Raw genomic sequence first — 27,989 nt, 5'->3', positions numbered from 1 at the left:
AAATGAAAGTTGGAATCTGATGACCCCCATTGTGTTCATTGGCTTAGTTATGCTTCTATTCGCCAAGACACGAGAAGGGGTGTCCGTGGATTTATTTTTTATAATTGCATTTTACTCATTTTGGGCTAAAAATAATGTTTTCAATTGATCTTTATTAAAAAAATCTTCAGCTGTTTTTGAGATCAGGGGGTTAAATATTAGTCTGATTGCAAGATGACACTTTTCTTTTTTCCTTTGAATCCTGTTGTCTGATGGCTCATGTGTAGCTCTTATCTCTGACCTTCTGACCTCATAAATACTTAATAATAAAACTCATAAAAACTGAGCTATATGAGTGTTTGAGGTTAGGAGATCAGAGATGAGAGCTACATATGAGCTGTCAGACGACGGGATTCAAAATAAATAATGTATCAGTGTAAGCCAATGAGCTCCAACCTGTGGCTCTCCAGCTGGTTCAAAACTACAACTCTCAACATGCCCTGACAACCTGTAGCTGCCAGAGCATTCTAGTTATACAGACGCAGACAATCCACTGTCAGCTGAACGTCACATTTCTCTCATTACCCACACGGATACAGTGTAGCACACTTTGGGCTCTGAACGTTAAAGGTTTCTATATGGTAACAGCTAGCAGAGATCTTGAAAATGTTCTGCATAGTGCACACAAACTATATCTATATGCAAATATTGCCTGAGAAGGGCGAGGGGTAGAGGACCCATGTGTGCTACATATGGTGTATGGCAGAGGTCTCCGACCTGTGGTGAAACTACAACTCTCAGCATCATTTTTTGCTTTAGAAAATACTTTTTTTTTTTTTTTTTGTGGGTTAAAGGGAAGCTGTGCTGAGCTGGTTGTCGTACTTGTGAATGAAGGTTTTGAGCTGGTTTCCTGGAAGTGCGGTTTGTTATGTACTGGTGTACGGGGGAGGGGCGGCATACGTGTAGCTGACGACCGCAGGTAACCTTCTCACGTTGGCTATAAACACGTGTCATGAGCACATTACATGCATCAGGGCTTATATGGGATGGCGTAAGTACATAGACGACTGGCACGATATTGACGTTGGCATCTTAATAAGGGAAAGCACTATGACAGGAGCCTAATCGTTCCATAAAATGGCACCTCAGTGGGTGCGAGCTGTTTTATACCAGTCTGACTGCAGATCACTGAAATACAGGCTGCCATAAATGACGACCTGCAGTGGAATCATGACACAACTTCTATTAAGCCTCTATTATTTTTAATACTACTCCAGTGCTGCTTTCATAATTCTGCTGTTGTAAACGGTCAACAAGATGGTTGTACCGGAGTTCATATAAAGCCGCGGGTTAGTTAATTTCCTGCATCAGATTATTGTACAGTATCTTGCGGTAAAATAAACACTTCCCAGAATGCTAATTACTTTCCCTACGCTGAACCAGCAGGGAATGCTCGGAGGAATAAAGTATGCAATAGTGAGTGCAGCTCTGAAGTATAATACAGGATGTAACTCCAGAACAGTACAGGATAAGTAATGTATGTACACAGTGACTGCACCAGCAGAATAGTGAGTGCAGCTCTGGAGTATAATACAGGATGTAACTCAGGATTTATTTATTTAATGCATTTTATATAGCGCTACTATATTCCGCAGCGCTTTACAGACATCAGCATCCAACTGTCCCCAATGGGGCTCACAATCTAAGGTCCCTATCAGTATGTCTTTGGAGTCAGTACAGGATAAGTAATGTAATGTATGTACACAGTGACTCCACCAGCAGAATAGTGAGTGCAGCTCTGGAGTATAATACAGGATGTAACTCAGGATCAGTACAGGATGAGTAATGTATGTACACAGTGACTGCACCAGCAGAATAGTGAGTGCAGCTCTGGAGTATAATACAGGATGTAACTCAGGATCAGTACAGGATAAGTAATGTATGTACACAGTGACTGCACCAGCAGAATAGTGAGTGCAGCTCTGGAGTATAATACAGGATGTAACTCAGGATCAGTACAGGATAAGTAATGTATGTACACAGTGACTGCACCAGCAGAATAGTGAGTGCAGCTCTGGAGTATAATACAGGATATAACACAGGATCAGTACAGGATAAGTAATGTATGTGCACAGTGACTCCACCAGCAGAATAGTGAGTGCAGCTCTGGAGTATAGTACAGGATATATTTTAGGAGATCAAGATCTCCTCACTTTTTACAGTAATTATAGTAATGTGCACCAAGGAATTGTAATTTATGCAATTCTCTAATATACAAATGTGGATTCCTTATTCCTTAACCTGCACGTCAATATTTTCACGGACAAGCAGAGGGCAATAGTAGCCACTTTCTATTTCTGAGGCCTCGCACTTTGTAGACAGCAGATTGGATTAAGTGATAACATTAATCCTCCCTTCTGCACTTTGTCACATCCCTAATTGGTGTCACCTTATGACTGCTCTCATTCCACATCCTGCACAATAGTGATGTGCAGCTGCCCAGGGTGATGTCAGATTCATCCATTTTATATTGATGTAACGCTCACTGGTGGAAGGATATGTAACAGGTGAGAAATGCTACTGCTGGTCCTCCTGTAAGGTCCCTAGAGAACCATAAGTGTCAGGTACTCGGTCATGTCTCTAGTGACTTGATTAGAATATTCCATTCCATCACAAAACTTCTGCCACTTTCTAATATACTTTGTTCCAGTTCTTTACCATTTGCGAGATCGTAAAAGTACTTCCTGCTGGAGGTTTGCTACAATTGTATCCAGCCTAAATTGTGAGCTACACAGTATACATTAGCTGCACTGATACATTGTAACTATCCGAAAAGGTGCTGTATTTATCCCAAAAAGAAAGAAATCTAGTGGATACAATTGTAACAAACCCTCAGCCATGAGGCATATGAGCTCTATAGGACTGCAGATAAAAGTGTGCAACCAAGGCGGCATCACCAAATATAGCTCTGCTACATCTGTGTACGTTAGACTCTTTCGTAAATGTGATTCACAGTTTAACCCCTCTGATTTACCATGTAGGTAGTAGGCTTCCTTTATTAAAAGCACAATGTGATATCATTGTGCTAAATGACAAACTCAGCTCTGCTGCAGCTTTTGCTAGCCAGAGCACACATGCAGAATGTGGAAAAACAAGCTGAAAGCTGCATTGTAGGGGCCCCTGGAGCCGGAGGAAATCCTGTCCCCTGTATGAATCCTTCCCTGCAGCGCCCGTCTCCCCTGTATCGCAGTGTTTGCTAGGAGGGGGCACTGGAGTTCTGCAGAGCTGTTTGTGTATATCTGCTCCCTGTGTTGCGTATGTCTCTGCTTAAGTGTGAGCCAATGTTTTTGCGAGGAAGGAATTGGTGAGGCGTTGCGTCTGCCAAGGACTCGTATTTTATGTGAGTAGCACAATGTGTGCAAATTGTGGGGTTTGTGCTGGCAGAAGGCAGTGACGGCTCAGTGTCAGCGGGAGGAGGGGGTTGTCGTGTAGCCCTCAGCACATTTTCCTTGGTGCTTGAATTCTCCAAGATAAAGACACTTGATGAGGGTTTTTAGATGCTGGTTTGGGAAGGATTGGCGGTCATGGATGAAATTGAGCACTCTTATCAATCCCAATTCGAGGGATTGTCTACTTTGGCAGAGAAACCTTCTCATAGGGTTTGCATTTTAGGTGCAGGCAGCTCTGTGGTCTCTTCCCCTTTATTATTGCCATTCATCCTAATTTTGTCCAGAGTGGACGTCCCCTTCATCTTGGATAACTCCATTATATTTGTGTCATCCATGAGTGAAGATTCTTGCACCCGTTCTTCCAGTGACATTCTGTGGATCCCAAATGGTTGTCCGCATCACCTTCCTGGTAATTGCCTGGGAAGAAGACCTAGATGAGGATGGTGATGTGGACTTGTAGAACGTACCAGTGGCCTGGAGATGTCAACTGTGGGTAACCGGGCACATTAGCCACCTGGCATCCAGAATTTGTCATCCAGTCTGGTCATAGACAGTGAGGAACCACTTACAGAAGTTCAGCCATGCTTCTGGCTATACACAGAACCAGAGGGGACATTCGAGGTGCATGTGGTGTTGTGAGGATGTCCTTTTAGCCAAAACCTGTTTATTGTATAAGGGAAAAGGGCTACAGATTATAAAAAATGTTTTTTTATCCCCCCCCCCCACAAGATTTTAGCTTTCTGTCAGTGAATGAAAACATTACAATAAACATTTAGAGCAGGGATGCCCAACCTGCGGCCCTCCAGCTGTTGCAAAACTACAATTTCCAACATGCACTGATAGCTGTACGCTGTCCAGGCATGCTGGGAATTGTAGTTTTGCAACAGCTGGAGGTCCGCAAGTTGGGCATGCCTGATCTAGAAGGTGAAAACCTATCCTGACATAGCCTTGCTCATACAGCTGAAGGCTTATTACATTGCAGCAGTGGAGGCAATCCTTATGGCGGGTTTACACTGCCCAATTGTTGGGCAGATTATTGGGGATAAACCTTCCTACGAACGTTCCCAATAATCTGCCTGTCTAAGGCCTCTTTCACACGAGCGTGTCCGGATGCGTCCCGGTGCATTGCGGCAAACCCGCGCGAGTAGGTACGCAATTTCAGTCAGTTTTGACTGCGATTGCGTTCCGTTCAGTTTTTATCGCACGGGTGCAATGCGTGAAGTGAACGCATTGTACCCGCACTGAATCCGGACCTATTCATTTCTATGGGGCTGTGCACATTTTGTGCGTTTTGTGCCCCATAGAAGTAAATTGGGGTGCGTGAAAATCGCAAGCATCCGCAAGCAAATGCAGATGCGGTGCGATTTTCACGCACAGTTGCTAGAAGACTATCAGGATGGAGCCCCAACATTATTATTTCCCCTTATGACATGGTTATAAGGGAAAATAATAGCATTCTGAATACAGAATGCATAGTACAATAGGGCTGGAGGGGTTAAAAAAAAAAAAAAAAAAAAAAAAAAAAAAAAATTTAACTCGCCTTAATCCACTTGTTCGCGCAGCCGGCATTTTTTCTGTCTTCATCTGTGAGGAAAAGGACTTTTGATGACGTCACTGCGCTCGTCACATGGTCCATTACATGATCCATCACCATGGTAAAAGATCATGTGATGGACCATGTGATGAGCGCGGTGACGTCATCAAAGGTCCTTTTCCTCACAGATGAAGACAGAAGAGAGGCCGACTGCGCGAACAAGTGGATTAAGGTGAGTTTTTAATTTTTTTTTTTTTTTTTAACCCCTCCAGCCTTATTGTACTATGCATTCTGTATTCAGAATGCTATCATTTTCCCTTTAAAACCATGTTATAAGGGGAAATAATACAATCTACACAACACCTAACCCAAACCTGAACTTCTATGAAGAAGTTCGGGTCTGGGTACCACATTCAGTTTTTTATCACGCGCGTGCAAAACACATTGCACCCGCGCGATAAAAACTGAACAACGGAACGCGATCGCAGTCAAAACTGACTGCAATTGGGTACCTACCCGCGCGGGTTTGCCGCAACGCATCCGGACCTTATCTGGACACGCTCGTGTGAAAGAGGGCTAAGGGTGCATCCGATCACCCGATGAATGAGCGATCTGCTGCCAGCAAGCAATGCAGCTGTATGAGATCGATCGCAGTTCGCTCATATTCATACTGCGGAGGGGACAGCTGCATGCAGCCCTTGACCCCCACTGCAGGAGCGGCCAGTTGTCGGGAAGGAAGCTACTGCTCGGAGCGTGTAAATCTGCCTTTAATCCAGAATCTTCACTTTGTAACAAACTGCACCTTTGTTTGCAGATGACACGGCTGCTGGTTTTATTACACTGTATCAGCGCTCGTCTGATATCTCATCTCAGCTGCACAGGATTAAAACAGGTTTTAAGCCTCTGGGTGTAAACAAGAATGTTCCTATTCACTGATGGCAAGCAGAGATTTTGAAAATGGTGAGGAATTGATGCAAAAATTTGAATGCAGAAGTTTTAATTTTTCAGGAATTGCCTTTCTTCCCCACTTAGAAACTAGAGGTTTTGTGACGTTTATCGTCTTGATTTGAGATGATTACTTTTGTTGTTTTGCAAAAAGCAGACAATCAACTCCCAGGGCGACGATCCCGCTGATGGCGGCTGGTGATTACGTGCTGGCGGTGGGATTGCGTGATCAGATAATTTTGGGAACAGGTTTCACCGCAGATTCTGTGCTGAAAATCATCCACATCTGCTCTGAAACCCCCTCCTGTCGTTTTCAGTGGGTTGCCGCACAGCAGCTCATGCGTCCACGGTTTTTGCGGCGTGATTTTCAAGATGGCGCCAAAGATATACTATATATATATATATATATATATATATAACATTTTCAGTCCTGCTTATTTTTAATAGAAATTCTGGATGGAATGGACACTAAAGCAGGGAAAAAGAGTGCTGTGGTTTAACATGTGAATTTTCTATTGAAATCAATGGGGGGGGGGGGTTCTGCATTGGTATTTCTGGAGCGGAATTCTTGCCAAAAATCCTCCTGCATGAAAAACATCATGGATTTTCTGTTTTGAAACCCCCCACCCGTGTGCAGGTATCCTAAAACGGGAAAACGGATGTGTGCAAATCCTTTTAGGAATGACATCCAAGGAATTTCGGGAAGGATATGCTATATCTTCTAGGTATGGCGGAGGGCTCAGGCGTCTGATTACTGCATGCTCATGGAGAGTTATGTGAAGGTTACGACACTGGGGAAGGGTGTAAGCGATTTTACAAGCGGGGAGCTATTGCCCCCTCTGCTTCCTTATTGTTACCATTGCAGACCCCTAAGAAGATACACATCCAATTGCAGGGGCCTGGTTAGGGTATCTCTTCCCTTATTTATGCTGTGTCTCCCTCTGCTTTCTGGGAGGGGTGTATAGCTGTAATCATCCAGAGCATCCTGATTCATGAGCCTAATTCCATACCTGCATTGACAACTGACACATGGGTAGATCTAAGTTGGGAAGCGCGTTTTATATCTTAGGGTGTGTAAGATGAGTGACTATACCTAGGACTTGTAGTTCACCTGCCTGTGAAAAGCCCATACTTTTTCCCTTGTCTCCTTTTGTCCCGTCAGTTGAGACCGATCCAAACCCCTTTTATTCCCATCCCACAGCCATAAATAAAATTCTGTCTGCCTGAAGCCACCACTAGGGGGAGCTTCCTATAGTCAGCTTTTTCATTTAGTTGAATGGGAACTGTATAAATCCATCCCTTATTAAATATATGGACACAACGGTGCAGCAATGTACGGATGGGGAAAGTCGCTTTAGTCATGGCACGTATCCTGCAGTTTATGCCCCTTTTTAATGACCAGTGACCCAATAGTGAAGAATATCAGGTTGGGGGTAGGTAATATGACTAGTAGATGCGTTGTATAGGACATGGGCTATGCAGGTTACATATAGAAGCTTGCAGGAAGGTATCCATATACAGTGTAATGCTGTATCCATGGGGACGCAGCGTTGAGGCGTGCATGGGGGGGACGCATTTAATAACCAGGTGTCATCTTGCGAGAGTCTGTTATTTCTTGCAGATTGTTTGGACTACATTTCTCGGGTTTGTGATAATTTCTACTTGCTGGTTTTGCCTCGTCAGAATGCCTGGATTAACACTGGAGGGGCTCTGGTGCGAGGGTCCCAGGGCCCTCTATGGACTTTCTGAAAGGGTTGTGCCATGTATGACCGCTGGGACCCACACTGATCATGAGAACTGGGGTCTTGTGTCTCCTCGTATGTATGGAGACAAGGGAAAGCGCTGTACTTTTTAACAGCAAAAACACGCATGCTCGAGCCCCGGTTCGTACATAGAGGAAGACTTGGCCCCCTCCTCCCCCGTCATGATTGCTGGGTGTCCCAGCGGTCGTATAATCATCCACAATCTGACACCTCCTCTATTCCAGGGATAGGCAACCTCCGGCACTCCAGCTGTTGTGAAACTACAACTCCCAGCATGCATACTGGCTCTGCTTTTCTAAGAACTCTCATAGAAATGAATGGAGCATGCTGGGAATTGTAGTTTCACAACAGCTGGAGGTTGCTGACCTCTATTCTATGCTTAGGGGATAAGTTTAAAATGTAGCACAACCCCTTTGATTTTCTTTTGTACAAACACCCAATAATCAGTCCTATCTGATAATCTGCCATTTTTCAAATCCAGAAGTACAGATTAGGAATCTCATGGGTTAAATAGCATTTGTCACCATTCCTGATATGTCTGTTTTAGTAAATACTTGTGCTCCCTGTAAAAAAAAGAAACTCTGCCCTTGTTCCTCTGTTAGGCCGCTTTCAGACAAGCGGGTGTCACCCTGCGGACTCGCGTCGCAGCACCCATCCTGAACTTCCAGCGCTGCCGGGGTCACATAGATTTATATTGATTTATAATGCTAGGTAACCCTTACAGTTCTGGAATGTATTGGATAACAGTGACATAATGCTGTCAGTGTTATCCAATACATTCCAGACCTCTATGGGTTACATAGCATTATATTGATTTATGATGTTATGCGACCCCGGCGGCGCTGGAAGTTCAGAACGGGTGCTGCGACGTGAGTCCGGAGCGTGACACCTGCTCGTCTGAAAGCGGCTTTATCCTTCATGCTAATGTAGGACTATTTTGAACCCCATTACCATTCCCCTTGCCAATGGGATGTATACCTGATGCCATCCATCAGTGTTGACAGTGTAGGGATACACCCTATTGTTGAGGGGAATGCTAACACCCAGGAGGAACTTTTCCAAGAATAACACAAGCCCGAGCTTCTCCAGAATTATTTTTCCCATTGGGGTATATAAGTATTTACTAAAACAGAGGAATTATTGGGCCTGATAGATAGAAACATAGAATGTGTCGGCAGATAAGAACCATTTGGCCCATCTAGTCTGCCCAATATACTAAATACTATGGATAGCCCCAGGCCCTATCTTATATGAAGGATGGCCTTATGCCTATCCCATGCATGCTTAACCTCCTCCACTGTATTTGCAGCTGCCACTTCTGCAGGAAGGCTATTCCATGCATCCACTACTCTCTCAGTAAAGTAATACTTCCTGATATTACTTTTAAACCTTTGCCCCTCTAATTTAAAACGATGTCCTCTTGTAGCAGCTTTTCTTTTAAATATTCTCTCCTCTTTTACCTTGTTGATTCCCTTTATGTATTTAGCAGTTTCTATCATCTCCCCTCTGTCTCGTCTTTCTTCCAAGCTATACATGTTAAGGTCCTTTAATCTTTCCTGGTGAGTTTTATCCTGCAATCCATGTACCAGTTTAGTAGCTCTTCTCTGAACTCTCTCCAAAGTATCGCTATCCTTCAGGAGATATGGTCTCCAGTACTGAGCACAATACTCCAGATGAGGTCTCACTAGTGCTCTGTAGAGCGGCATGAGCGCCCCCCTCTGTCTACTGGTAATGCCTCTCCCTATACACCCCAGCATTCTGATAGCATTTCCTGCTGCTCTATGACATTGTCTGCCTACCTTTAAGTCTTCTGAAATAATGACCCCTAAATCCCTTTCCTCAGATACTGAGATTAGGACTGTATCACTGATTGTATATTCTGCTCTTGGGTTTTTACGCCCCAGGTGCATTATCTTGCACTTATCAACATAAAATTTTAGTTGCCAGATTTTTGACCATTCCTCTAGTTTTCCTAAGTCCTTTTCCATTTGGTGTATTCCTCCAGGAACATCAACCCTGTTACATATCTTTGTGTCATCAGCAAAAAGACACACCTTACCATCGAGGCCTTCTGCAATTTGGCTTATAAAGATATTAAACAATATGGGTCCCAGAACAGATCCCTGAGGTACCCCACTGGTAACAAGACCATGGTCTGAATATACTCCATTGACTACAACCCTCTGTTGCCTGTCCCTCAGCCACTGCCTAATCCATTCAACAATATGGGAGTCCAAGCCCAAAGACTGCAATTTATTGACAAGCCTTCTATGTGGGACAGTATCAAAAGCCTTACTAAAGTCTAGATAAGCGATGTCTACTGCACCTCCTCCATCGATTATTTTAGTCACCCAATCAAATCAATAAGATTAGTTTGACATGATCTCCCTGAAGTAAACCCATGCTGTTTTTCATCTTTCAATCCATGAGATTTTAGATGTTCCACAATCCTCTCCTTAAGTATGGTTTCCATTAATTTCCCTACTATTGATGTCAGGCTTACTGGCCTGTAGTTGCCCGATTCCTCCCTACTACCTTTCTTGTGATCGGGCACAACGTTTGCTAATTTCCAATCTTCTGGGACGACACCTGTTACCAGTGATTGGTTAAATAAATCTGTTAATGGTTTTGCTCTTTCACCGCTGAGCTTTAATAGCTTTGGGTGTATCCCATCAGGCCCCTGTGACTTATTAGTATTAGATTTAGACAGCTGACTTAGAACCTCTTCCTCTGTAAAGACACATGCATCAAAAGATTCATTAGTCTTCTTGCCTAACTGAGGTCCTTTTCCTTCATTTTCCTTTGTAAAAACTGAACAGAAGTATTCATTGAGGCAGTAATCTAGTTCTTTATCTTCTTCCATATACCTTCCTTCCTTTTGTTTATAATTTGGTAATTCCTTGTTTTATTTTCCTTTTTTCATTTATGTATCTGAAGAATGTCTTATCGCCTTTTTTCACTGACTGAGCTAATTTCTCTTCTGCCTGTGCTTTAGAAGCTCTTATAACTTGTTTGGCCTCTCTCTGCCTAATCTTATAAATTTGCCTGTCATCCTCGTTTTTTTTATTTTTTATAATTACTACCGTATTTTTCATCCCATAAGATGCACTTTCCCCCCCCCCCCAAAGTGGGGCGAATCCTGCCATTTTTATGGGGTGGGGGATTGCGATGTATCAGCTGGAGGGAGGAGGGGCCGATGTCATGCAAATGCGGCGGGACGGTGCGGTCACTGTACTCCAGCCCCGCTGCTCACTCACTGCTTTATTGCTTAAACATTTTATAATAATAGCTTTAATTGACGTTCCGATCCGATCCCCAGCCCCATCTGTACAACCGTACTTACTAAATGTCCTGTAGCAGGCAGGGCAGGGCGGCCGGCCGGAACTCACTGACGTCACTCATTCATAAAGTAGGTGGCGCGGGCACGTCACGTGACATCAGCGAGGCCCGCCCGCCCTGCTCTGCCTGGTACAGGACATTTAGTAAGTACGGTAGTACAGATGGGGCTGGGGATCGAAACATCAATTAAAGCTATTATAAAATGTTTAGGCATTAAGGAAGTGAGTGAGCGGTGAGGCCAGAGTACAGTGAGCGCACCAGACCCGCTGCAATTGCATGACACCGGCCCCTCCTCCCTCCCCCCTCCCACAGGTTTAGCTATGGTATATTAGGGCATCTGTGGATGCCACTATTATGGGGTGGGGGATATGTGGATGGCACTGTTATGGGGTGGGGGATCTCCGGGTGACACATATATAGCAGTGCCATCCACAGATCCACCCCCCATAGCAGTGCCATCCACAGATCCACCCCCCATAGCAGTGCCATCCAGACACACCCCCCATAGCAGTGCCATCCACAGACCCACCCCCCATAGCAGTGCCATCCACAGACCCACCCCCCATAGCAGTGCCATCCACAGACCCACCCCCCATAGCAGTGCCATCCACAGATCCACCCCCCCATAGCAGTGCCATCCACAGATCCACCCCCCCATAGCAGTGCCATCCACAGATCCACCCCCCCATAGCAGTGCCATCCACAGATCCACCCCCCCATAGCAGTGCCATCCACAGATCCACCCCCCCCCCCCCATAGCAGTGCCATCCACAGATCCACCCCCCCCCCCCCATAGCAGTGCCATCCACAGATCCACCCCCCCCCCATAACAGTGCCATCCACAGATCCACCCCCCCCCATAACAGTGCCATCCACAGATCCACCCCCCCCATAACAGTGCCATCCACAGATCCCCCCCCCCCATAACAGTGCCATCCACAGATCCACCCCCCCCCCCCATAACAGTGCCATCCACAGACCCACCCCCCCCCCCCTTCCCCATAACAGTGCCATCCACAGACCACCATTAGTTCAAAACCCACCAAAAGCACACCTTTTGGTTAAAAATGTTTTTTCTTAGTTTCCTCCTCAAAAACCTAGGTGCGTCTTATGGGCCAGTGCATCTTATAGGGCGAAAGACACGGTAAATGCTATCTTTTTGTTTTTAATGATTTTGGCCACTTCTGCTGAGTACCACAGTGGTCTCTTCCTTTTTTTTTGCTTTTACTGACAAGCCTAATGCAATTTTCTGTTGCCTTCAATAGTGCCACTTTTAAGTAGTCCCATTTCTCCTGGACTCCAATGAAACTGTTCCAGTCTGATAGGGACTTGTATACCACTAATCTAATTTTAGAAAAGTCAGTTTTTCTAAAATCTAAAACTTTTGTTTTTGTGGGGTGTGACTCAGACACTGTACTTATAGTAAACCCCACTGACTGGTGATCACTAGATCCCAAGCTTTCCCCTACAGTAATATCAGATACCAAATTCCCATTTGTGAATACTAAATCTAAAATGGCCTCCTTCCGGGTTGGCTCCTCCACTACTTGCTGTAGAGATAATCCCAGTAGGGAATTTAGAATATCTGTACTCCTGGTAGAACTTGCTATTTTGGTTTTCCAGTTTACATCAGAAAGATTGAAGTCTCCCATAATGATAACTTCCCCCTTCAGTGTCATTTTTGCTATTTCCTCAACTAGTAGATCATCTAATTCTTTGACTTGGCTAGGTGGTCTATATATCACACCTACACTAGTTACCTTATGATTATCAAGCTGCAAGGTAACCCAAACTGACTCTAAATTGTTCTTGCTAACTTGTATCAAATTAGATTTTATGCTTACTTTCACATACAGGGCCACCCCTCCCCCCTTTCTTGCCTTCTCTGTCTTTCCTGTATAGAGAGAACCCTGGTATTGTTATATCCCAGTCATTACTCCCATTGAACCACGTCTCAGTAACAGCCACTAAATCTATAATCTCAGATGCCATTATAGCCTCAAGTTCATTGATCTTATTCCCTAAACTGCGAGCATTTGTAGACAAGAATCTGAGCTTGTCATTTCTTAACCTTTGTGCTACTGGCCTCTTCTGGCATTGTTCCGGGGGACAGTCGGACTGCTGGATTAGCACTCTTTTGCCCCCCTTTCCTAGTTTAAATGCTCCTTAGCAAATACTTGGAACTGTTTACTGAGGACTTATTGGACATCCATAGGAAAGGGCCATTGCTAGCAAGACTTCTGCTAGTGCAGATTATCATACATTCTGGATTGTCAAATGCACAAGCGTCACAAGTCAATTCCAGCTGCCCCATTTTATTAAAAGGCTGCAACTTTTTACATTTTCATCTAGACAGCTGCCATTTTGGTAGTGTCATTCAGAGATTAATATATGCACCCCTAACCCCCCCCCCCCCATATTTTGGGAGGCAAGCCTCATCATTATTTGTGCACATAAAGCTGCTTGAAACTCTTTTTCCCGGTAATAATAACGCCGCTTCTATTTTCCTGCAGATTTAGCGAGTCCCTTGTTTCTGCGCTATACGAGAGGGCGACAATGCTGGGGATTTGCCGGAGACGCTTCCCAGCTGCACAAATATTAAGTACGAGATGACGGGGAAGATTTTTTTTATTTAATTTTTTTTATTTTCTGCAGAGCTGGGATTATGTTAATGTAGCTGCAAATATAAAGAATCCGACAGATGCTAATTACAGGGTGTGAATGGTGGGCCGTCCTCAAGAAGCGGCCAGCACGTCGCAGCAGCGCAATCTGTCTCTCTCTTGTCTTTTTATGCTGATGCTTTTCTTGAGTTATTTTAATTTTTGCTTTTTTTTTTATTATCTTATATGGCAGAGGAGCCTTTACCCCCTCCAGGGGCAAGAAGATCTCTGTTATCTCTGCACTCCTTACAGCCATGCCCCTGAGTATCTTTGACCCTGTAGCTGAAGAGACGCCATGTACAGGCTCCGTGCATGCAGCCCTGCCACTAATTGGGGTTCTCTTCCATTAAATTCTTCTGTATTTATTTATTTTGTATCTATTTATTGATTATAATGTTTCCTTATTACAAGTAGTTTTTCCCTGTTTCTCGTCAGGTAGTGAAAGGAATTGTCCATAATTAGAAATAAGGCCCTTTCGGCTTTGTATTTTGATACTGCATTTATTCACATAAATTACTGTAACACGTGACAGAGGCGAGATGAAGTAAGTCTTGCGATATTTGCTGAATATTCAGAAAGACCTCCGTGGAGGCCATACATTTTGCAGTAGGACGGAGCCGATATTCTTAACGTAGTTAACGTATCCTGAAGATGCTTTGTGTTTCCTTGGTGTATGTGACTGAATCAAGTCTGTGCTGCGTGGAGATGCAGTCCCTTCTACAGCAGATACTTCTGATAATCGCATGTAGTGAGCACGAGCTGCATATACATGATGTATGTACACATTGTACAGTGGGGCCTGGGGTGGCCTTCGCTTTTAAGTTGTACATTACTTTTTTTTTTTCTTTGTGCTCTCGCGTTTTGGGCCTCTGCCTCCTGTCAAACAGATGGCAGTTGCGTGTTTTCTGGCATCTCCTCCAAGTCCCGAGAGTGCGGAGCGTTGTGGGGTCGCGTCATGTCACCGCTGTGCCTCACCTGATGTGATAGAGAGCAGAGAAAAAAGAGACTGCATCTTTCCATCGTCTCACGTCTTCTCCGTTACATGATGACAGCGGCATCGCTCACTTCTGGAGGTTTTGAGATGACAGAATCTGATCACGTTCTGTCACTTCGCCTGTCAGTCCTGAAATCTTCACTGCACAATCTCATTACATTCGCAGGATTTCTTCTGTTTTTATCGTACTGTATGAATTTTAACATTCGCTTTTCCAGGTGTTCTCAATAGTCGCTGACTCTGCTCATCCTGAGCCTCCTGCTTCAGGAATATCCTACTAAAACTGTGTCACAAATTTGCGCTGACACCTAGGGGAACGTATTAGAAAGGCAGACGTTTGGGTGCAGTTTTAAATGCCATTCACAGTCTTGGGAAAGCTGGGTAACCGCACAATGATGGCGGTTATCAGTCGCTCTGGATTTGTTACCGTTGTAGAAGAGCTGCCGCACAGGCGCTTGTTCAGACAGCAGCCATTTTTTAGCAAAGGTCTGAGCGATGCGAAGGAGATCTGCAGTCTAAAGCATTCTACTGAGCGCTGAAGACTCCTGTGTGTAATGTAGAGGCTTCCGGCTGCTTCTTGTCACTGCCTTTGTCCCTGACTACGTACATGTGTCCTATCACTGCCCCGGTCCCTGACTACGTACATGTGTCCTATCACTGCCCCGGTCCCTGACTACGTACATGTGTCCTATCCCTGCCCCGGTCCCTGACTACGTACATGTGTCCTATCCCTGCCCCGGTCCCTGACTACGTACATGTGTCCTATCCCTGCCCCGGTCCCTGACTACGTACATGTGTCCTATCACTGCCCCGGTCCCTGACTACGTACATGTGTCCTATCCCTGCCCCGGTCCCTGACTACGTACATGTGTCCTATCCCTGCCCCGGTCCCTGACTACGTACATGTGTCCTATCCCTGCCCCGGTCCCTGACTACGTACATGTGTCCTATCCCTGCCCCGGTCCCTGACTACGTACATGTGTCCTATCCCTGCCCCGGTCCCTGACTACGTACATGTGTCCTATCCCTGCCCCGGTCCCTGACTACGTACATGTGTCCTATCCCTGCCCCGGTCCCTGACTACGTACATGTGTCCTATCCCTGCCCCGGTCCCTGACTACGTACATGTGTCCTATCCCTGCCCCGGTCCCTGACTACGTACATGTGTCCTATCCCTGCCCCGGTCCCTGACTACGTACATGTGTCCTATCCCTGCCCCGGTCCCTGACTACGTACATGTGTCCTATCCCTGCCCCGGTCCCTGACTACGTACATGTGTCCTATCCCTGCCCCGGTCCCTGACTACGTACATGTGTCCTATCCCTGCCCCGGTCCCTGACTACGTACATGTGTCCTATCCCTGCCCCGGTCCCTGACTACGTACATGTGTCCTATCCCTGCCCCGGTCCCTGACTACGTACATGTGTCCTATCCCTGCCCCGGTCCCTGACTACGTACATGTGTCCTATCCCTGCCCCGGTCCCTGACTACGTACATGTGTCCTATCCCTGCCCCGGTCCCTGACTACGTACATGTGTCCTATCCCTGCCCCGGTCCCTGACTATGTACATCGCTGCCAATCTGACTTGTTAAAAGTGTCTCCAACGATCAGTGGAATGCTTTACCCTGAAGGCAGACTCTCCTTAGCTTAGTTAGACCTTTAAGGTACTTTCACACTAGCGTTTTTAGGATCCGGCAATCCGTATACAAACTGATACCTGTTTTTTCCGGATCCGGCGAAATACCGGATCTGTCTCATCCGGAATAACAGATCCGGTATTCAAAGATCAAAAGAGAAACCCGCTCCTCCTATACCCCTGCGCGGCATTAATACATCTCTATGGAAATTAATGCCGGCAAGTGCGGTATTGTTCCGGAATTTTGTCCGGTCAAATACCATACAAGGGACGGAACGGAAGACATCCTGATGCATACTGAACAGATTGCTTTTCATTCAGAATGCATTAGAACAAAACTCTCCTTTCACCCAGTTTTCTAGTACAAAGAAGAATATTACAAAAAAAATTAACATTCCTGTCCCTACACTATAATAAAGGGGTATCCATGATTAATGTGTATTGGAATGTTTTATTTATTTATTTTATGCAATTATGTAGCACTACTATATTCCGCAGCCCTTTACAACTGTCCCCAATGGGGGTCACAATCTAAGGTCCCGATCAGTATGTCTTTGTATGATTAATTAGTACATGCCAACCAAAAATAGAACCAGCCCTGTACATCCCATGGGCCCAGAGATCTCCTCATTCATTGCCCCAGTTGCTCTTCTAGTTATTTCAGGCTAGCAGTTCAGGGCATGTGTCCTTTTTGCTGCAGCTATCTCCTTATCACAGCTCATGGAGCATGTCCTTTCTGCAGCTCTCTATCACAGCACCAGGGGGGGGGGGGTCCTTTCTGCTTCAGTTCTCTCCCTATCACCGCTCAGGTGTGTCTTTTCTGCTGAAACTCTCGCTATCACAGCTAAGAGGGCGTGTCCTTTCTGTTGCAGCTCTCTCCCTATTACAGCTCAGGGTTGCATATCCTTTCAGGTGCAGCGCTCTCCTTATAGCCGTCACAGCTTCTAATAGTAAATCCCAGCCAGTGGCAGTTGAAGGATGGAACTGAGCATGTTGGGTGCACCTCAGCAAGGTGGACCGAAAAGTAAAGAATTGAACGGAAGGCACATGGCATAGAGGTTTTATAGAATTAGTATCGTGGCTCTGCTACATTTTTTATTAAATGCAGTTTCAAAAAATATTCAGATCCAGGTGCTGGCTTGAGAAAACGTACAAGGCTTGTGGTGTTTCATCTAGTTTTCCATCTGTTTGTAGGTGAAAAAGTAGCAAATTTTCCCCAACAAACACCCCCTTCGTGTGTAAAAAACAAACAAAAAAAACACACGCATGCAACAAAATAATATTGCACAGGCACTAAAATGGTCAACTATTTTTACGCCAGAGGAGATTTAATAAATGACCCCCCCCCCCCCCATGAATCAGTATGGGGACGAGTGATGGCAGTAGCCTTCACCTCCACTGACGAGCGGGCAGTTATCAGGAAGGAACATTTCCTTCCAGACAATAGCGCGATGGAGCAGGCCATGTAAACCCGCTTATAAGGTGAGCAGATAGAAGAGTGTGCTGCAGTTAGCGGGGCGGATCTCCCGCTGAGAGGGAGGGTTTACAGAAAAAAGCAATTAAAGACCTAATTAAGTGGTGGCTTTTTTTAGTCGCGGCGGTATTAAGCTGCCGGCAGTTCCTGTCCGTCTCCTGCGCGAGCTGTAACTGAAGTTTTGTTAATTTTTAAATTGGTTAACCCATTCAGTTCTGGAATTAATATTGACATATTATAATGCACTCCTAAGTTATGAGAAATCCCCGAGGAGCGCGGCAGCCGTAAAGCGGGTCACAAGTCCCTATTGACTTCATGCATGGTCTCTTTGAACATACAGCTGCTGCTGCTGCTGCAGAACCTCTTTTTGTGAAAGGGAAACTTCTTACCCGTTAGGGATTGATTGACATGTAGCACCCCAATGTTTTCTCATATAGAAGATCTAACATCAGTTATCATTGAAATGAATCTCAAAAAGAGGTTCTGCAGCAGCTGGGACAGTATACTATAGAGTGCACACTTATTGACCTGAATGTCATGAAGTGGTTCTGCAGGAGCTGAGGTCCAAAGCCTAGCCTTGATAACTCTGAACCAATTTCCCCTTTAAGAGGTTCTGCAGCAGCTGTATACAACTCATTGCCTCAGCTGCTGCAGAACCTCTGTGAAAAGAGAGGGAATCTCCGTTGTGGACATGAAGCTTACAGGTACTTTTCAGAAAGAGGTTCTGTAGTAGAACCCAGGAGCTGAATGATCCCTTTCCCAGCTGCTGCAGAACCTCTTTCTAATAAGGAATGAAGAGGGTTTTTTTTATTCACAGTTGATTGACCAAAGAGATCAGAGATGAGCATGATGCTTGACCCTCCTTGTCAGAAAGAGGTTCTGGAGCAGCTGAGGTAGGGTGAAAATCCTAGATGCTGCAGAACATCTTTGATCCTTCTTAATCCTTTTCCTCTTTAAGAGGTCCTTCCACAGCTGAGGCATTTATTAAACATCTCGTGGCCCCAGCTGCTGCAGAACCTCAGTGAGAAGAAAAAGGAAACCTCCCAGGTTCTTTTCAGAAGGACTTTCTGCAGTAGAACCTAGGCGCTGAATGATGCCTATGCAAGCTGCTGCAGAACCTCTTTCTAATCGGTAACAAAGGGTTTTACTCATCGTTGATTTAAGCAGAGGGGTCAGAGATGGACATGATTCTTGCCTTGTCAGAAAGAGGTTCTGCAGCAGCTGGCAATGGCATTGTACGACCCCATTTGTTATATGGGGCTAATAGAACTCCGAAATAGGAAGCCGCTAATTTTACGGGTTCTTCTCATCTCTGTGTGGTTTGTAATGGCAGCAAGATTTTGTCACCCAGCTTTCCCAGACTCCTGAACACTCGGTGTATCGAGTAGTTATAAAGCTCTGCCCCCCCTTTCTGTATTGCTGCTGGATACACAATGTACCTGCCTTTTTATTGGTGCTAGCTTGATTGGCCACCCAGCTTTCCTAGGATTGGAGTTACAGAGCTTCTATGGGATCATTTTATAGTAAAGTGGAAACGTGCTGAGACCTAATACTTCTGACAGCTGAGAGTTTGCTACATTTGGATCCAGTCTAGGAAACCCTAAACATATCACTGGCTGGAATCCTTCTCTCTGTCTTGAGGGTTTGCTACAATCTGTCGATGCCAAGAAAATGTATCGGACCGGAGTCCAGGGCTTTAGATCACAAGTCTGCTGCTAGTTTCAAAATGGGGGTGCGGGGCTTATTAGCTGATCAGCCCCGGGTCCTGCCCCTCGTCTGCCTGGCCATTCTGATATAGATTTAGTCTGCCCCCCCTCTCTGATGTTCATATTCCCTAGTAGGGGATAGGTCTTCATGGACAAACCCTTTAAAGCAGGCATCTCAAACTGCGGCCCTCCAGCTGTTGTAAAACTACAACTCCCACAATGCCCTGCTGTAGGCTGATACCTGTAGGCTGTCCGGGCATGCTGGGAGTTGTAGTTTTGCAACAGCTGGAGGGCCGGAGTTTGAGATGCCTGCTTTAAAGGGTTATTCCCATCTCAGACATCGTAGGATATGCCATCCATGTGTATCCCAGAGGTGGGACCAGCACCTATCGCCAGAACGGGGGGCCCTCAAGTGAAGCAGAGCTCACCGCGGATACATGCATTCACTGCTGCGGGGTTGCGCTTGGCTATTTTCGGAAGTCCCCATGGCGCGTTTCCGTGCTTGTGCGGTGCGCATCTTTCATCGCTATGGGACTGCTAGAAAAGATGAAACTAGTGACCAGATGCTCTCCCTTCACTTCAGGGGCCGGATCTGAAAATAGGTGCAGGTTCCACCTCTGACATTGGCATATTCTAGTGATATGCCTTCAATGTCTGCGATTGGGAAATGCCCCTTTAAATGAGTACAAACCTCACACAGGTGCAGTTTGGTACAGTGTATTAGTAAACTGCCTGGAATAAAGATCAGGAGAGACTTGCACTGCTCAGCGCCCCTTACCCTGTGGGCACTCAGCGTTACTAAGCCTTTGCTGGCTCTTATTAAACGGGCATTGATGCAAAGTAACTGCCATCCTTCCTACCAGGGTCCGCTGCCAGCGTGCTTTTGTGCAGGACCATGCCAACTGCTGGCCCGCCCTAGCTATGTGGAGGCGAGCGAGCCGTGGCATGCCGCCTAATTATGCGGTTTATTCCGGGGGGCCAAAGACTGAGCATGGCGGGGGGGGGGGGGGGGGGGGGGGGGGGGGGGGGGGACTAATTAAGGCATTCAGCACAGTCGTCTTACACACGCAGCGCACGTGCCCATTAATGCGTGTGGTTAGGAGTCGTGTAGAGATGAAGCCGGACCAGCGTCACGGGGGCACGTATATAACCACCTGTTTAATTACACTGGGTGACATTGCCTATAGGGGTGGTCTTACCAGCCTTCCACTGACCCCGGTTGGCATAGATCATTGTATTTTTCAGCAAAGTGTTATACTCTCCCCAGTCCCCTCTTATTTTTATATATTGTTTTCTATTAGTCAGTCTATACTGAAATTGCATTCTATTCTTGAACAAGGAAGCCCAGTGTTTATCAGAATCTGGCCCAGCGTTTGTGTTTAATCCGCTGTGTGTGTGAACAGACCCTAATGCCTCATTCACACGTCGGTGACTGGAGCCTCCACAGACGTAAGGTATAAGGGAAAGATCTGCACCTGTTCTGTGTTTAGAGCTGCGCCTGGTTGTGGCTCACAGTCACCGATGGACATCACTGACCGAACGCTGACAATAACATTTTGTGTTCAGTTGCTTCCAGTTCCTATAAAATCTGGAATTTCTACTGTAGTCACATCCAGAGCTGCATAAAAAAATTCACCTTGACTTGTCTTCACCTAGCCATCATTTGATCTCTAAAAAAAAAACGCACTGCACTCAAGTAGGAGCAGCCCGGCGGAGTTTTGAAGGCAGCTCTTGGTGTGACTAGAGTATGAGACATGACTTAACTTTACATTCAGAAAAATGGCTTGAATTCGACTTGAAAAGAAGTGTCGCCTGTAGGAATGCATTGTGCCCAGTGTTCTTGGCACGCGTCGCCAGTGGGCAGTCATTTGCGCTTCTCGGTGGTGTTAATATTTTTAGATTCCCGTCCGCCCCTCTGTTTACCAGGTTCTCATCGGCAGTGACGGGCTCCAGGGTCTGGCGGCCAAATGTTCCGCTATCTGTGTTACTAATTGTAGGTCACTTTGCGAGTGATTGAGGAGTACTGGGCCCGCTGCCCTGGTCACCCAGCTTTCCCAGACTTCTGAATGGCGAATCTGCCTAGTTACTCAGTCCTCCATCACTAGACACATGTGGCATTCTGGAGTGTTAGGGAGATGGGTAGCAACCAAGACGGCTCCAGTAGCAATCATCACCCAGCTTTCCCAGACTCCTGATTGGTAACCCTGCCTACCTATATAGTGATGCATCCTATGCTTCTGTACCATTAGGGAGATCTGGAGTCTGGGACATGACCAATATGAGTCCTTACAGCTTCAACAGGGGTTATCACCCAGCTTTCCCAGAATCCTGAATGGCGAGTTCTGCCTCTTTACACAGTGATGAATTGTAGCTGTGCATGTCACTGCCTGTGGCTGGAGATTTGCCATTCAAACGTCCGATATAAGTGAAAGCAATGTGACTGCCATCACAGGTTCAGCCGGGGTTGCCACCCAGCTTTCCCAGAACCCAGAATGTTGCCTAGTAATATAGCGATGCAATCTACGCTTCTGTACGGTTGGGCAGATCTGACGTTATGGAATCTGGCAGAGCTGGGTGACGACCAGTATGGCCACCCTTCAACAAGGGATATCACACAGCTTTCCCAGACTCCTGAATGGAAACTCCTCTCCCCTGCAGAGGATCGCCTTCAGTTCTGGTTTAGGCATATTTGCTATTCAGGACTAAGGCAAATCTGGGTCACTACCAGTGTGGCTGCCATTACAGGTTCCACAGAGGTCGTCACCCAACTTTCCTGAATGCCAAGTATGTGTAGCTTTATCACTTGCATTGCAGCGTAATTAGGCAAATTTGACATTTTGAAATCTTGAAAATCTGTGTAAGCCAATATGTTGGAGCCACCCAGCTGCCCTAGACTCCTGGTGAATGATACAGGTATATGGCATGCATTACTCGCATAGGAAGGGGCATCTATACAAAGCACCTCCGAGGCCCCCTGTGCTTCCTGCCTCACTGCTATATTGGAGGTCTGACTACTGGTACAGTAATCCCGTATACACTGATGGATATCCACAACTCTTCCCTGTGGTGGCTGAGGCTGGGAATCCCAGTGCTCCCAGTATTTGCCTAGCAGTCACTGGTGCAGGCAGGCGCTCTGGCATCAGATGCAGGAATCCTCCGACGGTCTCTTTGCACAATTCGCTTTCTGTTTTTGTGGAAGGTGACGGAGTGAGTCCATGTTGAATTCGGAAGCCACTTAGACGCTGTCCATGTAAAGCCATGTGCAATCCCCGCAACCCCCCCATCCCCCGCCTTCCTGTGGGTGACAAGGCACCTGACATAATACTTCTCACAGCTGAGTATTTGTAACAGTTGAATCCAGTCTACACAATCCTCTGAGGGCAAAACACCTCAGCAGCACAGGCCTCTCATGTCCTGAGTTTGCTACATTTTTCAGTACCTGCTTTGATACATTATATCAGACTGGTCCACAAACAGGATGCAATTGTGGCAAACCCTCAGCTTTGAGAAGTAGTTTATCTGCTAATTTCATGTGATGGCTCAAGAAGCCAGACACTTTTGTTTCCAAAATCTGCTCCGGCCGTTCATTCCTCGGAATTTCAGTTTTTTACTGAGCGATTCCTTTTAAAGGAATTTTCCAAGTGTTTTTAATACTATCCTCGGGATAGTTCATCAGTATTTGATAGGTGGGGGTCCGACACATGGGGACCCCCTAGAGCAGCTGGACAGCTTGCCAAGCGCCGCGCCGTCCATTGGACTGGGGCTGTGCTGGGTACTGCAGCTCAACCTCATTCACTTGCATGGGACCGAGCTGGGCGTAGGCCACGTGACCGATGAAAGTGACGTCACTGGCCTAGGAGGAGGATTTTGTGCTGCACGCCGGATTAGCAGGACGTCCTGAGCGTCGGATGCTGGATTATTAGAATTACACCGTTTTATGTTGAACATAATGAATATTCCCAATAACCATGCTCTGACCTTCTGCATCCTCAGGACTTGCTGCTGGTTGAAAAGAGACAGAGGAAGGCATCACGATGGCGACCAAATCGCCGCCGCCGCTAATGAAAAAACATAGTCAGACCGATCTTGTGAGCCGACTGAAGACGCGCAAGATCCTCGGTGTGGGAGGGGAGGATGACGACGGGGAGGTGCACAGGTCTAAGGTGAGTGCTCCCTTTATGGGAATCGGTGACCTAACCTTTAAAGAGCAATTGCCATTTAAAAAAAAAAAAATCATAAATGAATATAACAAGTGATTGTAAGAAACCTTGTAATATATCTAATCAGAGAAAGATGCTTCTCTCCTGCTCCCTCTTCTCTTCACTAACTCTCGGGTCCATCTTCAATAAAGAGGGCCTGCCTGCTCACTGAAGGAACAGATTACATAGAAGGATATAGGATCTCCTGTTTCTCCATGTGTAGTCTATGGGCAGACATAATTCTGGCTAGTCTCTACCCACTAGCTCAGAAAATTGAGAAAAACAGTTTGCAGAGGGAAAAACTTCTTAAAAAATGCTGACACAAATCAGAAATAGTGCTGTTCCTCATGTACACACAAATGGCAACTAAATCTGAAAAATGACCTGAGACGATGGTTCAACTTGAAAGAGGTGACATCACTGGGACTGACCCTGCCCCCATAAAATAGCCCCGATGTGACAGTCCGGGGGCTAGAAAAACTGAGCTCCTTACAAGCTAGACTCATTCTGATAACTCCCATTAAGGCCTCATGCACACAACCGTTGGTGGGTTCCGTGTCCGTTGTTCCGTTTTCCGTGATTTTCTGCGGACCTATTGACTTTCAATGGGTCCGTTGAAAACTCAGAAAATGCACCGTTTGTCATCCTCGTCCGTGATCCGTATTTCCAGTCCGTCAAAAAAATATGACCTGTCCTATATTTTTGACGGACAACGGTTCGCGGACCCATTCAAGTCAATGGGTCTGTGAAAAAACACGGCGGCACACAAGATTGTCATCCGCGTCCGTGATCCGTGTCCGTTTTTTTTCTATCATTTTCAAGGCAAACTTGACTTAGATTTTTTTTTTTTCACTTTTCTTGTCTGGTGATCCTCCAAAAATCAAGGAAGACACACGGAAGAAAAAACGGACACGGATCACGGAACCCAGTTTTGCGGACCGTGAAAAAATATTGTAGTGTGCATGAGGCCTTACTCAATGATCATAAGGCCTCATGCACACGACCGTTGTTTTATTCCGTGTCCGTTGTTCCGTTTTTCGTGATTTTCTGCGGACCCATTGACTTTCAAAGGGTCCGTTGAAAACTCGGCTAATGCACCGTTTGCCATCCGCGTCCGTGATCTGTGGTTCCAGTCCGTCAAAAAAATATAACCTGTCCTATTTTTTTTTTCACGGAAAACGGTTTGCGGACCCATTCAAATCAAAGGGACCGTGAAAAAACGCGGAGGCACACAAGATTGTCATCCGTGTCCGCATGGCAAAATTGACTTAGATTTTTTTTTACTTTCCTTCATGTCTGGTGGTCCTCCAAAAATAAAGGAAGACACACGGAAACAAAAACGGAAACGGATCACGGAACACAACAACGGTCGTGTGCATGAGGCCTAAGGGAATGATCTTATTCCATCTGTCTAACGATTGAACATCATGTGCCTTGTTAGGATGAATTATTAAATGCTATAATTAGAGATGATTAGACTTTGGATAAAACCTGGTTCCATTACTGTACGGAGCAGGAGCGCCGTACAGTATTAGAATGTATTGGCTCCGAAGAGCAGAAGTTATTGCTTCGCAAAGTCTCATGAGACTTCGCACAATAACTTCATAAATTAATTTCTACTGTAAAAAAACATTTCCCTGAACTCTGGTTCCACTTGGAACAGAATCCGAATTCGGAATTGGTGTACATCTGTTCACACCTGGCCCATGAGCAAGAACGTGGTGTTCCCCTTTAAGCTGCTGTCGACGCCACGTTTATGCTGTGACTCTTTCTAACTCTTTTCAGCTGTTTACCGCCATAGCTGGCTGGCGCTATCCTGGGTGCTGCCCCTCACCCCTTGCTCCACATGATGTCTCTTCGTCACCAGTCTCCCAGGTCCTCTCTCTAGACCATCGCTGCAGGACAGATTTTCTGCTCCGGTGGCACTCTCCTATTTAAGTTTTCTCTCGCTCGTCTCCACGCTGCCTTCTTTCTCTGGATCGCATCAGACGCTGTCGGAACTAATCCCATCACTGGCATCTTTCTTAACCCCTTAAGGCATGCGGGCGCTGCTTCCCCTCCCCCACCCGGTATTCCTGTAAGTGCCCTGGCAGGCTTGTGTTTCCTGCATTAAGTATTTATTTCGCGCTGCCTCTGAAAAATAAAACTCCTTTGCGTTAAGATTAAGCGGCCGCTTCCTGCGCTCGGCAGCCGCGGCTTTTCAGAGAGCGGTGATTAACATCATTGTGGTACTTGATAGGTAAGTGGCTGACGAGGCTGATAGTCTGGGCGCTCAGATAGCGATCATGCCGAGCCTTCTGTGCCGAGTGCCTCGAACAATTGACCTCATTGTCGTCCTCCTCATCGGATGGGAATTTAACTCTCTCTTCTCTTTTGTCCGCAGATCAGCCAAGTTCTAGGGAATGAAATAAAATTTGCCGTACGGGATCCTATAGGTCTAAGGTGAGAACCTGCTGAGGCAGCGACAGGTGCAAGGGGGGGGGTTCTCTATGTAACTAATGAAAGAGGCCAATCAGGGTCCTGGAAAAGCTGGGCCGTAGCTGTAATGGTGACCACAACGGTTGTCACACAAACGTTTGATGGTGAGTCAGATTTAGATTTGGTTGGCATATCTGAGCTCCTAATTCCCAGCACAGGTTCACTGTCTATTTGGACTTTGATATTTTGCTTTCTTGTTGCCACTGGAGCAGTTCGAAACGGGTGACACATTCTGTTTTAAATCTTAAAGGAATTGTCCACTTTGTTAAAAGGGTCCCTCCATGATGAGCTGATCACCCCGCGTCCCTCTGCTGAGCTCTTCAGCGATCAGCTGGAACCTGCAGAGGAACCTGGTAGTAGGTGTTCAGTTTCCCTGCAGTGCCACCACTGGTCGCATCAAGTATTACACAGTCCCCATTGAAATCAGTAGAATGACCATGTAAGGCTACTTTCACACTTGCGGCAGAGAGATCCGGCAAGCAGTTCCGTCGCCAGAACTGCCTTCCGGCAAGACGTAGGCCAACTGATGGCATTAGTAAGACTGATCAGGATCATGATCAGTCTTAAAAATGCCTGATCAGTCAAAAAGACTGAACTGATGCATCCTGAACGGATTGCTCTCTATTCAGAATGCATGGGGGTAAAACTGATCAGTTCTTTTCCGGTATAGAGTCCCTAGGACGGAACTCAGTGCCGGAAAAGAAAAACGCTAGTGTGAAAGTGCCTTAATGCTGCATGTGCCGAGTCCTCCAGAGTGACATGTTCTTTGTAGCCATTTTCTACTCTGGCGTAAAGGTCTTGAATGTAGGACCCCATAACACTTCGTTTAAAAAAAAATAAAAAATTCCCCTCCTGTCAAAATCTGGAAATGTCGGTGCAGCCAGTGACCTGCTCCCCTTGCATCACATGACCAAATGATATGACGCAGTGATTGGCGAGGGACCGAGCAAGGCAGCTAAGGAGCCGTGACCCAGCGGCAGGGAGCAGATAAGAATGCTTTCCTTGTCCAAGTTTAGCCAGGAGGGCCCCCCCCCCCCCCCCCAAAAAAAAAGGTGGCCAACGCCTTTAAATTATTTTTTTTAATTTGTTTTTCCTAAGCTTGACAACCCCTGTAATGACACAAGCGAGGATTAATCTATGCAACAGCATTTCGAAATAGTTTATGAAGATCACGGAGAGCTGTAGGAAGACCGTCTATTGTGCGCAAGTCACTCGCGGGTTTAGATTAAAAAAAAAATGAAATCGGTGCTATTTATACCCAATTCGAGTCATTTTGAAAGCCCCCTGATCTATTATGTAAGGACTGGCGGAGGCTCCTCTCCAGACTGTGAGGTTATGTCGCGTTACAGGATAGATTTATCTTCATCTTGACGTTATTTGCAGAGCCCAGAAATAATGCGCAGTCTCAGATAGCAATAGGCGCCCTGTGGGAATTCAGCTGAAGTCAAACTACAAATTCCAGCATGTCACCAGCACTGAGCATACTGGGAGCAGCTTTATCAGAATCCTGGGTTCCCTAAGGCCGTAACTTTCAGTTTGACAAAAATGTACTAATATTTGTAATCCAGAATTTACTTTCTTTTGCAAACTCAATACTGCCACCTGGTGGCTAGAATGCTCTTTGCATAAGCTACTGCTTTAATTGTACATTTCAAGGAGTGGGGGGAAGAATAACTTAGTAATATATTTCCATGAAGTGATTTGGAATCTGTTTTCCTTTCAGGGTATGGCAGTTCCTCTCCGCTGTGATGTTCACAGGAATCGCAGTAATGGTGAGTTGTGATCCTGCGTCTCTCCTGTCACCTCATTCTGTTCAGCAGTCTTCCCTGGGT

The 27,989-nt window shown here is 46.0% G+C and overlaps 1 protein-coding gene across 12 annotated transcripts in view; it reads left to right on the top strand.

Annotated features, from left to right (window-relative positions):
• TP53I11 (tumor protein p53 inducible protein 11) overlaps positions 1-27,989 on the top strand; it is a 44,311-nt gene that overhangs the window by 10,863 nt on the left and 5,459 nt on the right. For 5 of the 12 annotated variants that reach the window (XM_040410741.1, XM_040410730.1, XM_040410733.1 and 2 more), the window contains 3 exons: positions 23,474-23,643; positions 26,063-26,121; positions 27,881-27,929. In XM_040410741.1, coding sequence (XP_040266675.1) covers positions 23,515-23,643; positions 26,063-26,121; positions 27,881-27,929 — 237 coding nt within the window. In that variant the 5' untranslated portion in view covers positions 23,474-23,514. Of the gene's footprint in view, positions 1-3,247; positions 3,380-5,776; positions 5,923-13,522; positions 13,612-21,629; positions 21,641-23,473; positions 23,644-26,062; positions 26,122-27,880; positions 27,930-27,989 lie in introns of those variants that run through there. The other 7 variants (XM_040410732.1, XM_040410740.1, XM_040410734.1 and 4 more) reach the window with 6 other exon arrangements.

The sequence above is a fragment of the Bufo bufo genome, chromosome 10, assembly GCF_905171765.1.
Source record: "Bufo bufo chromosome 10, aBufBuf1.1, whole genome shotgun sequence".
In the NCBI taxonomy this organism is placed as follows: Eukaryota; Metazoa; Chordata; class Amphibia; order Anura; family Bufonidae; genus Bufo; species Bufo bufo.
This window is presented reverse-complemented; position numbering and strand designations above follow the sequence as displayed.